Here is a 12,506-nt window from a genome sequence, read left to right on the forward strand (position 1 = left end):
AATGTAAATGAGTTTAGCAAATGTATTTAAAAAATAATAATAATTCTACAAACCTGTTTGGTGCTTTTCATGGGGTATTGTGTGTAGATTGAGGGGGAAAAAACGACTCAATCCATTTTAGATTAAGGCTGTAACGTAACCAAATGTGGAAAAACTTGAGGGATCTGAGTACTTTCCAAATGCACTGCATCTCAGATATTGCTTGTTTGAAGATGGTCAGCTCATGTTTGCCCAGTCCTCTGCATCACTCATTAACTTGACAACAGATTTCACTTATTTTTTACATTTCTTTATTAATTTCTGATAATCGATAAGTTTGATACTTGAAGCAGAAAAAAATGAACAAAAATGCTCTACAGACCTCCACAAGAGGCTGAATCCTTGTTTGTTTTTCTTCTGTTATCAATTTCTCTTTTTGTATTTATAATACCTGTGATAGAATGGAGATTCTGTTCAGTCATGACACATTATGGCAAGGAACGCAGACAAGAGGTAACATTCAAAACCCACCAGAACCCAACTCCCAGACACACTGCAGCCCAAAACAACAATGAAAAAAAAAAATGAAAAAAAAAAAATGGAAACAAATATTTACATCATTTTCTAGGCCTTTATTTCAAACATCACATACATCTCTACAGCAGATTTCTCCAACCTACAGTGTCCCTTTGAATGGCTATTCACCAATATTCCAAACATCACAGGTCTCGCTGCCTTGAGTAGACCAAGGAGGCCGAGGAGAAGCACTTACAGGGCAGTACAGGACAAAGTCCAAGACATCCTCCCCTGACAGATTCATATCTCTACAGCACAGTAGAACACATTGAAGTAGTTCTCAACCCCAATCAAATATTACAGAACACCAGACGATGCATATTTAGAGTAAAATTGCATCCTCGGATGTAATCTTAGATTCTGTGAGGCCAGGATGGAGTGATTGATAAGCATACATTTCTCAGTGCTTTCTATGCCCAAAACCCACTGTCAAAGTTCCTCTCAGGGTGCCTATCCACTCTCTCCTGCTAAATAACTCACACCATTCTCAAACCGCAGTCATCATTAAGCACTTCCTGTGCACAACTCTGGCATTTCTGATCTCTTCAGTGGCAACAAACTTTAAAGGCTAACAAACTCTGAACCGTAAACCTAACCCACCCTCCCGCTGAAAAATAAGGCAGAAAAAAATAGCATGACAACAGAACTATTATCGCAGTTGGCAACACCATCAAATATTCAGACAATCCAAACGACTCCTTGTTCCTCTGATTCTCTAGTAATGAGACCATGTATTTAAGGGGAAACTATTTAAAATCCTGATAAGGAAGTACATAGTGGGATATCTGCAACGGGAGAGCCGGAGAAGGAAGCACAGGATAAAACGCACAGTATATTAACATCACCATACCACCCAATTCTGTGATCATAGGTCACACCCTATGGTGAATCCATATAATCATCTAAAAATCCCCTCGCAGAAAAAAAACTCCAACCAGGTCAAAGACATACGAGACAAATTCACACATCCTGAAAGCCTTCCTTCTCCACGTTACTTCTTGTCAACCAACAGTCAAAATTGTTGTTTCAGACACACCCCTGTTACTCACCCTCTGGTTGGCTGTATGGGTATGGGCCAATGAAGTCGTGAATAGTGAGCATCCTGACACACACACCCTGAACACAAGGGCACGGTTCAACATTGGGGTTTATGACAGCAAAAACTCCTCAAATCAAAGGCGGAACAAGGCTGATACACTGCTAAAAGCCAGGAAATGTTTACCAGCTACATAGAACACAATTCCATTGGTCCTTCTCTGGGCAGCACACAGGACATTGCCACAAGAACCCGTACAAGCCACCCAGGTGGCTCCATGTCATGAGTCAGCAGAACTGTAACTTACAGTGCAGAGCTTATTACAGTACACACATACCATCTGTGTCACAGGGCCAGAGGGGGACAATGACAAACTATGGCACATTTGTTTCATAAGACTGGAACGCCAACAATGCTGATGGTAGCCAAGGTCACCTAAATGACAGGAACGCCAACAATGCTGATGGTAGCCAAGGTCACCTAAATGACAGGAACGCTAACAATGCTGATGGCAGAGGTAAACTAAATGATTGAAAAGGATTTGTGGATTGGGCATGTGCATTGTAAACAACTCCAAAAAATAAAAACAGTTCAAGTGAACATCTAAGGCTACGAGAAGTACAAGGTGCAGGGTGACATCTCACCTGTCGTTTTCATCTACAAAGCTAAGGGGAGTCCACTCATACCCTTTCTGTTCCACAAAATTGATGGAGATGATCAAAACATTGTTCAAGTTGCAAACATAAGTTATACCAGGTATCAAATGATATGTAAGGACTGCATGTTTGCGGCTTGCTTAGTAAAACAAGCTAGAGTAAGAGATCAAAGATGGAGAATAAACAGTGGAAATTAAAATCTCTTGAGTAGAATATATATGAATGTATTAACTCTGGTCAGAATCAGGAGATGTTAACAAGTGTACAGACAATGGTCCTGTTAAGATGGGAAGAGAGGGAAGAATTTAGAGGTTCAGAAAAGTCAGGCGGGAGAGCGAGAACACTTACAGCAAGAATCACACCAACACCTCAGAGCTTTTCAGAAAAGACAACAGAAGTACTATGATAAATCAGGCTTGAGTGTTTGATATTTTCCCATAATGAGTTGGTTCTCCTCCATTGTCTTTTACAGTAATTGTTTGATTATTGAAATCTGCCATCCCCCTCCTCGCATTTCCAGCCTATTGCATTGTCCCTTATAGTTTGTATTTTGAGTCTTCCTGGAAAACAAAGATAAACATTTTTTTTAAAGAAAAATACTGTCAAGGAGGTGTAAACATAACTCCTTTATAATTTGGCAACATAAGTAGTTGGGGTAGACAATATACTGATACCTACATATAAAACATTTGGGTTTACCCAAATAGAAATGGTTCCCATTGGAATTTTCTTGGTCACAATCTTAAAAGCAAAAAGGAATATGCAAGACTTTTTCATACAACATAGAAGATTAAACCGCCACTTATTAAAAGGAATGGAATAGTTTGCCATATTTCTCTCTTATTCCATCATGTTAACTGAGGGTTAGGGGCTGGCTAAGAAAAGTTCATATCGGAATGTTGCTTGGGATCATTGCTAGGCAGGTTTCAGGCAGAACGCTGTCATTGAGATTGGCAGTGACGGGTCCCGCCCACCTCCTAGCCAATGGATCGTCCTGAATTTTGGGGGGAGGGTCCTTAAATGGCGATCTTGGACATCTGCTCCTCGAGTTGGATGATTCGCTTCTCCTGACTGCTGACCAGGTCCTTGAGGGATTTGATTTCTTTCAAGACCTCATCCAGCTTGGCTTCGTTTTTCTGAGGAATACAGAGACAGGAGCAAGACATGAGGCCCTTTCTGGAGATGTTGGTACCAGTCCTAGTATAGTTAAAGCTTTTGCACCGAGACAAAATGACTAAATTCAGGGTCTACAGCAGGGTTCCATAACTGGCAAGCCTGTAGGTGATTTTATTTGGCCCCCAAATGAGCAATTATAGATATTTTTTATTTTAATAATACATCATTTTTATTGTTGGACATTTTTTTTAAAACTAAAAACACCAGCAAATCAGCTCCAAATTATTATTTTGGAATTCTGTCCCAAATGTTTTCTTCAAATATTATATAGGTTTTGGGCTTCTTGCAGTCATTTTGCAGTCTACAAAATATTTGTAATTATGTACCAGCCCCTTGATTGCCCGCTCAAGAAAATAAAAAATTGGCCCGTGACTGAATCTAGTTGATGATCCCTGGTCTTACACACTGTGTGCGTGTACATTTTTAATACAGAGGTCCATTCTATCCCTGCAGGCATTCTACGCTGCAGGCATGCAGGGCTCCAGTATCCCGTAGCACCCTGAGGGTTAACATGGAGCGCCTGCAGATCGCCAGCCCAGTCTGCCATGATTACAGGCCAGAGCTGCAGATCGAAGTGGAGGCCAGGGCTGGGCCCTGCGTGGGCAGCTGTGTTGTGGGTGAGGTGGGGAAGGAGCAGCAACCGCCCCTCATTGAGTCAGAGAGCGAGGGGGGTGGAGACGTCTAGTAACCACCTTATGAAGTCAGGCAGCCACCCCCTTCTAAAACACACCCAGCCAACAAACTCTTCATGTTCCAAAGCCCCAACTGCAATATGTCAAGGCCAGGGCTGAACTAAAGGCCATTTGATGACTGTGGTGGTGGGTGTGGCAATCAGACTAGCCCTGGGAAAGCACTGTACATACCCAAGGAGATACATACTGTAATGTTGATATACTGATCCAGTCTGGTGTCAACTTTCAATCAAAACACTAGTGGTACATTGCACATACAGAATAATATCCTGGTGTCTGGTGAGTAGTACTTGTTTACATAAAATAGAGCAGTGTTTCCCAACTCCTGTCCTCTAGTACCCAAACAGTACATATTTTTATTGTAGTCCTGATTCAACTTGTCAACTAATCATCAGGCCCTCTGAGTTGAATCAGGTATGCTAGTCAGGACTACAACACAAATGTGTGCCGTTGAGGATACTCTAGGACTGGAGTTGGAGTGGAGAGAGACTGTCTCTCCCATACAACCCAGTCAGAGTCCTCCCCAGACAAAGACAGCAGTCCTCACTCTGGATGGAGTGGGCGAGGCAGACTTGTTGGCTGGGCCCCTTTTCTCTGTGTTCTTGCTCAGCTTGTTGTCCAGGATGTTTTTCTTGACCACTTTGAGGTCGCGGTTCTTGCCAGGGACGTAGCCGTTCTTCAGGGATATGAGGATGGGCTCGCCATTCTTCCCCTCGAACCAATCCTCTGCCTCGATGGCACAGTCTGGTCCTGCCGTGTCTGGGTACAGGTCATCCTGGAACAGGTCAGACTGCAGAGCGGCACAGAGACTGCTGTTAGAGAACGCTGTACCAAACACTAGGGCCCGTTACCTGGACACAGATTAAACAATCCTGAACAAAAAAGCATTCTCTATAGAGATTCTTCATTGATCTTGCTTTCTTAATATGTGTCCAGTAAAACACCCTAAAATGTTCTATCCCTCAAAACAGACCGTTTCAGTTAAATGTGGCATTGATTGTTGAAATCATTCATATATTGACTGTCTAGATCAGAATGAAGAAGCTCACCTTTCTGGGCACAGTCATGATGATAGGTTCACATTTCCTTTCGTGCAGTTTATAAAACCTGCCAACATAGAAGCAGAAATAAGTGTATTATTCAAAACATCACATAACAGGCCCACTGTCTAACATCCTTTTACAAACACTGCAGCCCAGCCCAATGCACTTCTACTTCCAGGACACTGGCAATAGTCAGGCAGCCTCAGTAAACATGGAGTTGAATAACTGCATGGTACACAATTCTAGTTGGCAGGGCCTGGAGTTAATCCGTTTATAAGGAGAGAGTTCTCCTCCAACATGTGGTTATGTGCTGCCTCCTGGTGGACATGGACAGGTAATAGCGCCACATTCCAAGTCATCTTCCGTTTAGGGCCACCTCATAGACCCGGCCATGAACCACCCCACTTGGTTCTAGACCTTCCCACTAGACCTTGCTGAAATGAATCAGGGGTATGCCCAACAAGACATGATATTCAGATATGATAGAGCAGTCCTAAAATGGCTGATCCATTTCTCTATCCAGCCAGCCCTACCTGGCGATCTCACACTTGTTGACATCCAGACCTCTCTTGGGCATGTATCCCATCCCCCTCTGGGGCTCCTTGGTGGTGAAGGTACTGAGGTAGTGGACAAATGGGGCCTCGTCCGTGATCTCAAAGTAGCGGATGCTGCTGTCACCCTACAAACCAGAGAGACAAGATCACAGCCTTTTAGTGCTTGTCTGAATTCCTACATTTTTTAATGACTCAATGAGCAGCAATAGACTAACGTTTAAGATACAGTATAATGTTTTAGTAATGACTTCATGGATAACACTTCACCATGCAGAACTTCATGGATAACACTTCACCATGCAGAACTTCATGGATAACACTTCACCATGCAGAACTTCATGGATAACACTTCACCATGCAGAACTTCATGGATAACACTTCACCATGCAGAACTTCATGGATAACACTTCACCATGCAGAACTTCATGGATAACACTTCACCATGCAGAACTTCATGGATAACACTTCACCATGCAGAACTTCATGGATAACACTTCACCATGCAGAACTTCATGGATCACACTTCACCATGCAGAACTTCATGGATCACACTTCACCATGCAGAACTTCATGGATCACACTTCACCATGCAGAACTTCATGGATCACACTTCACCATGCAGAACTTCATGGATCAAAGTAAGACTTGTTATAAGTCACTTGCACAGCAGATCAAATGGGTGTGTATGTATGTAATCTTCCGGAAAAACTCCACTCACCTTACCACACAGGTAAACCACATTGGTGTCTGGATCATAGAAGGGCAAGAGAACTCCATTGCTGGTGTCCATCTCATGCACGGAGATGGCCTCGTCCATGGCTTGCTGTAAATGAAACATTGACATAGTTGGTTACTGAGCAGTCCAGTAACATCTATAATATAGGGAATATAGGGTTCTGTTTGACTCAGCCAAGAGTTGTGATGGTGAGGACAGGGTGACCCACCGGGTTCCACAGGGCTAGCTGTCTCTCACTCATACGGCTGAAGCCCGTGGTGAACACGTTTCCGTCCGACAGGAAGATGGCCCTCATGGGCCGTGCCCCCTCATGGGCCTTCTCCTTCTCCTGTGACACAGATGGTCAACATCAACATAAGGTACATACACCCTAAATTTTCACCTCCGAGATTCCTTCAAATTAGTTTTTTTTTAGGGAAAGTTTGTGGAATTTGACAACCCTATACAGCAGGTTTGTTAGTGAAAATTATTGTCAGTGGGCTCACCCCTACGATCTCCTCCTTGCGGGGGTCGATGACACGGATGGTCTTGTCCTTGCAGGCAGTGCAGATGAGGCTGCCGTTGCGGTTCCAGCAGGCGCTGAAGATGACATCAGGGTGCATGTCCTCCAGCTGAATCATGGCTTCTCCCGTCCCCACGTTCCAGATGATGATCAGGTTGTCACAGCCTGAGGATTACACACATTTAACAAACACAGAAGAGAAGCATGGATATAATATCACTCTGACGTGGCAAGATAATATCATCTACAACTCTTAGCTCATTCTGGTTTGGTTCTGACATGGAGGGGGAAAACACAGTGAATATGGTCATTCTCAAAGGGATACTGCGAGATTCTGGCAATTAAGCAATGACGAAGTCTATAGGTAAAGTAGCATACGCTAGCGTACCTGTAGACTTTCAGTCATTGCGCTAATGCTAGTCAGCATTGGCTTGCCAAACTACCTCTTCCTTCTGCATGTAGACATAACAAATGACATCCACAGGTTCAATGGACTAATGGGTAAGTTCAATGGGTAAGTAGAAAAACAGCACAATAGCAAAAATCTTGCAGTATCCCTTTAAGGCAATTGTCAGTGTGTCAATGGGGACAGATGTGCGTTGATCAGACATCTCAGTGTTTGGGGAAAATTACACCACAGGGTAACAGTGACAAGCTCACAGCAGGTTACCACTTTTCTCAGGGCGAGGAGGGGATGAGAGCGAGTGAGCTGATGGCGACCGAGAATACAACCACAAAAGCAGAGGCACACAGGCTGAACCAGAACTATAATGATAAGGACAGGAGGACACTAGTGTTGTCACGATACCAGAATTTAAACTTTTGATACCATCACAATACCACGGCAAAAAAAGGCATGGAGACAAACTTCACTACTGCTCTGTTCAATCGTTAGGCATCTTCTGAGTTCATCATTACATTGGAAATGTTTTGACGTCAGAGACAGACATGTACGCATTAATGAATCAATTATACAATCAATTTGACTTTGTTGGTTAAAACAAGTACATAACAATGGTAATCATGTATTTATTAGTATGAAAATGTATCACTCAAGCAGTGTCACTTCAGATAAGAGTCTGCTGAATAACTAACATTTACATTTTTTAATTGGAATGGTAAACCTTTGATAAACTGGGTAAATCAAGATGTAATCTAGGCCTATTCGCAATACAGATGAACGCATATTCAATATGTGTGTGTGCATGCATTGAGTAATTGAGCTGGTTTTGGCTGATTTCATCTGTTTCCCTTCCATTTGGGACTTAAGCATTTCACCATAAGGTCTACTACACCTGTTGTATTTGGCGCACGTGACAAACAAACTTTGATCTAATATTGTACCGTACTGATCAACAATATTTGCATAGAGGTAATTTATTTTACAAGAGTGTGCGCTGTCTCTTTAACGACATCATTCACGAGGCAAGAGGGGGGCGGTCCGTCCGAGCCTTATTCACACAGTCAGTTCGCTAAGGCAATAGATCATCTTTGGGAGAGACATGAGACCAATTAAGTGAATGAATAAAGTTTGTGGCAATCAGCTTTGAAATCAGCATATTTTGCATTTTATCAAAGTACTCAGGTAGTAGTGAATTGATGTTAGCGTCAGCCGTAAACTAGCAAGGGAAGTTAGCCTACAAAGTAGGAAGCTGACGGAATCTTATTGCATTGTAAAGTGTTCTAGCCTGTATAGACATTGTTTTGCGACCAGTAATTAACAGGTTCAACATTTCTACATGCCGTGTCGCATTATTCAAGTTTGTAAACTTGTGGGGAGCTAAACCTGATGCAGCCCAGACTCCCAGTGCAGACTAAGAGGAGCAGGCACAGTGCGCTCGCATTAAGGTGGACCTTCAGCGGCGCTGATACAGACTTGATCCGTGACAAATTTGACAGAAGTAGCAAAAGTAACAAAAATGATAGTACCGAACCATTTATGTTCTAGTATCGAAAAAGTACAGACGTTTTGGTATACCATGCAACACTAGAGGATACCACTCACCGGCACTGAGCAGGACGTTGCGTGCTGTGGGGTGCCATGTGATGATGCCAACCCTTTTGGAGTGTCCCTCCAGGACCACCACAGGCTCAGACAGGCCAGTAACCAGTCCGTTCTCAGGGATCTGCCACACCTGCAGACAGAGATGAGGGTCAGAGGTCAGGGCATAGCTAGGGTCAATAATGCATCACATACAGAATTTAAATCAAATTTGATTTGTCACGTGCCAAATACAACATTTCACCTTAGAGTGAAATGCTTACTTAACGGCATTGTTGGTTTAAGGGCTTGTAAGAAAAATATGTTAAGAAAAAATAGAAGTAACAAATAGTAAAATAACAATAGCGAGGATATAAACGTGGTACCGGTACAGAGTCAATGTGCGGGGGGCACCGGTTAGTCGAGGTAATTTATACATGTAGGTGGAGTTAAAGTGTCAGAGAGTATGGCTGCAGTTCCCCTGCTGTTACGTGTCGTAAAGCACTAAACTAAAATCGACCGCAGAAAGCAGTACATTCACACCAAAAACTCTTTTAGATTGACATTACTGTGACAGGAAGTTAGTAGATCACACAACCATGACTCAAGGGGGCGGCAGAGATCTAAAGTCACTCCCCATACTGACGTACAGCCTGAGTAGCTTACTTCCCACTGACAATACAGCCAGTAGACTATACAAATACAGTAAAGATCGCAGAATGAAAACATTGATCTATGGAAATAAAGACTAAAGGTGAAAGTCATTATCTCCATGATCTCCGACAGCAGTAGACTGACATTATGAAAGGCATGTGGTTCAGTAGTCAAACCACTGCATTACTACTGAACCCCTACACTAATCAGAGCTCCTACTCCAGCTGCAATAGGTCACTACGGATACAGCAGTCAACAGCAGCTCATCAGGAAATGTAATCTAAAGTCAAAACTACTTTTAGGGAACCAATACTGTGTGTATTTCTAGCAGCAATATTAAATGTTCTGAAGAGAGAGGAACCTTTGGCGGTTCAACTTCTGTAAATGCACTCGGAACACTGCATCCATTTCACAGACAGGTCTTCTGGTGTGGAGAGAGTTGCATGGGGAAGTCAACGCCTACAGGTGGGGAAGTGGTAGAAGCATACCAATGTACACTGCGCACACTGATCACTGCCGTTCACAGCCCAAATAAGGACATATGGAGAAAAGTACAGCACCAGCCTCAAACAAGTTAGTGACCTCAGCCATATAAAAAAAGGCTAAATCATTCCCCAGAGCTGATTCCTATACGACTTGTCTCTCTCTGCGTCTAATCTAATCCAGACTAGAGGGCGAGCCCTGCCTGCACCCATGCTTAGCTACCCTATCACTATCGGAATCAGCACCCTTCCCTACGCTATCAGTATCTGGCCTTTCACAACCATAACTTGTCATCTCCTGTCGGTTGGCATCGGTGAGAGGGTGTGTGTAGATGGACAGGTTAAGTATGAACAAACATTGCTGTACAGTTCCACTGAAAGGCACAGTCTCTGCTGAGGTGCGTGTCAGGGAGAGGGGTGATTGTAACCATACCATAACTGTGCAATCCTCCGAGCCGCTGGCGATGACCTGGTCATTGTGGGGGCACCAGTCGATGTCCAGCACAGGGCCTGTGTGACCACACACTGTGGGGTAGGCCTTGTCAATGCGGCCCGACTGTGGAGAAACAAGCAGATACAGACATGAGATCAGTCACGGATGTCTATAACGCGTGGTGATCTGAGGGAACAACTTGACCCGAGTTTAACTTAAACCCATGAAATCACAGGGTTAGGCCAACCAACCAGAGACCATGTACAAAACAAGGAGTATACAATAGAAATGTTCCCTGTGAGCAGAGGGCAACATCCCGAGGAGGAGCTCAGTCAAACATTAAACAGACACATTTTGACTACCTGTATTTAAATCTGTGTTTTCAACCAAATTACACAGTCCACTAATGCATTAAGAGCACAGAGAGGAACAGAGACACTCACCAGCCTAGCACTGCCATAGCCTCTAAAAACAATTTCTGTTTGCAATTCTGCTGCATAGCTATATCCTAGGACTCATTTAGATTAAAGCTTGCCCTTGTTTAGTATGTAAATGATGGCATGTTGGTGGTGATGACGTCAGACGCAAACCAGCAGAAGCTTATTTTTTGCTCTTTAAAGTGAAACCCTGAGCTAACCTCCAATATAATACCCTTATACAACACACAGGCCAGATGGCCAGAAATCACTTCCCCAGCCATCACACGCACAAAACAAAGGAGCCAGACAAAGGGAAGGCTTTCCCACCCTATCAGCTGACTTCCTGATGACATCAGTCTGGTCTGAAGGCGGGTACGATCTTGACCTCTGACCCTATCATGATTGGAGGATCAGGTGCTCTCCACAGTGTGAATTCTGGGTAATGTAAAGTCTGAAGATGCTGAGGGGGGTAAGGGTTGGATTCGGGAGACTGACGCACCCTTTTCCATGCTCCCGTCAGTTGATTGCCCAACCAGACCACCACAGAGCCCGACAGTCAGATGATGTCACCGAGACAGAGCCCTGTTGGCTGCAGCCATATTTAAAGCATATTGGTCTGCCTCATGAAAATCACTCAATGCCCACAGCCATTCTAGCAGTAGACTGGGCACCATGACAACAATGGTTTCAGAGGGCTAAATATAAGTGCTGCATATTCAGTCACAGGGAGAGAAGAGCTTTTCCAGGTCTCTACTGTAGACATTAGAAAACATAACAGGGCCTGTAAGCATTAGGCACACCAGCCTTTAGTGTGGACTTCAAAACTCAAGAGAAATGCTGAGAATGACCATTCAGATAACCTAAGAGCGTGAAGTCAGAGAGAACAAACATATTCAGGTATGAAGAAGCTCTGTCCTCATGGACATGTAATCGAGGCGTATGTGGACAGAGGGAGGTAACAAACGACGAACCTGAGTGGGCGGTCTGGGCCCTATGTCTAAATGCTTGTGTAACAGCAGGCAGTGGATTGGCCACTAGGACCCAGACAGCCATTTCAGACCAGGATATGAGTCAGTATGTTGTCTGAAGTCTCCTCCATATTTCTCTATTACTTCCCTTACTTCCCTGCCTGCTGTGGCACTGGGCCAAAAAAGGACTGGCCAGTTCAACTCTGCTGCTCACGTCACAATACACCACACAGTGTTGGGTTAAAACCTGATTACGATAGTGGTCAGTGAGTCACAGTAGTTAAACACAAACTAAAATGAATCTCATGCCAGACATGGCCATGGGGATTGTGGTCATAGAAGACAGTCAATCGGTTCACACCACAACCCACTGCGCAGGAAACAATCACAGCCCTCCCTACAGCAGAGTTGGGCCGTGACACAAACTCCAACATCAGTGATCAAAGTCTGAGTGTACTATACCTGTGTGTGTATATGAATCTAAAAATCACATGACCATGCCTCGCCCTGTCCAGAGAACACTACCGGAAATCTAACATAGAATAATCAGCCGTTGTTCTGGGCCTGGGACGGAAGGATAGGCTCCTCTGAATACATAGCCAGAGAGGGAGGTGAGCAG

The 12,506-nt window shown here is 43.9% G+C and overlaps 1 protein-coding gene across 1 annotated transcript in view; it reads right to left on the reverse strand.

The window, feature by feature from the left end:
- Positions 1 to 273: 273 nt before the first annotated feature.
- Positions 274 to 12,506, reverse strand: part of LOC118358408 (coronin-1C-A-like) — a 78,140-nt gene continuing 65,907 nt past the window's right edge. The window contains exons 3-11 of the mRNA XM_035736212.2: positions 10,501 to 10,623; positions 8,956 to 9,085; positions 6,934 to 7,115; positions 6,657 to 6,776; positions 6,431 to 6,535; positions 5,692 to 5,837; positions 5,165 to 5,222; positions 4,663 to 4,905; positions 274 to 3,383 (exon numbers count right to left, since the gene is read on the reverse strand). Of these exons, the coding sequence (XP_035592105.1) occupies positions 3,264 to 3,383; positions 4,663 to 4,905; positions 5,165 to 5,222; positions 5,692 to 5,837; positions 6,431 to 6,535; positions 6,657 to 6,776; positions 6,934 to 7,115; positions 8,956 to 9,085; positions 10,501 to 10,623 (1,227 nt within the window). The 3' untranslated portion in view covers positions 274 to 3,263. The remainder of the gene's footprint in view (positions 3,384 to 4,662; positions 4,906 to 5,164; positions 5,223 to 5,691; positions 5,838 to 6,430; positions 6,536 to 6,656; positions 6,777 to 6,933; positions 7,116 to 8,955; positions 9,086 to 10,500; positions 10,624 to 12,506) is intronic.

Source organism: Oncorhynchus keta, chromosome 25 (assembly GCF_023373465.1).
Source record: "Oncorhynchus keta strain PuntledgeMale-10-30-2019 chromosome 25, Oket_V2, whole genome shotgun sequence".
NCBI classification, from domain to species: Eukaryota; Metazoa; Chordata; class Actinopteri; order Salmoniformes; family Salmonidae; genus Oncorhynchus; species Oncorhynchus keta.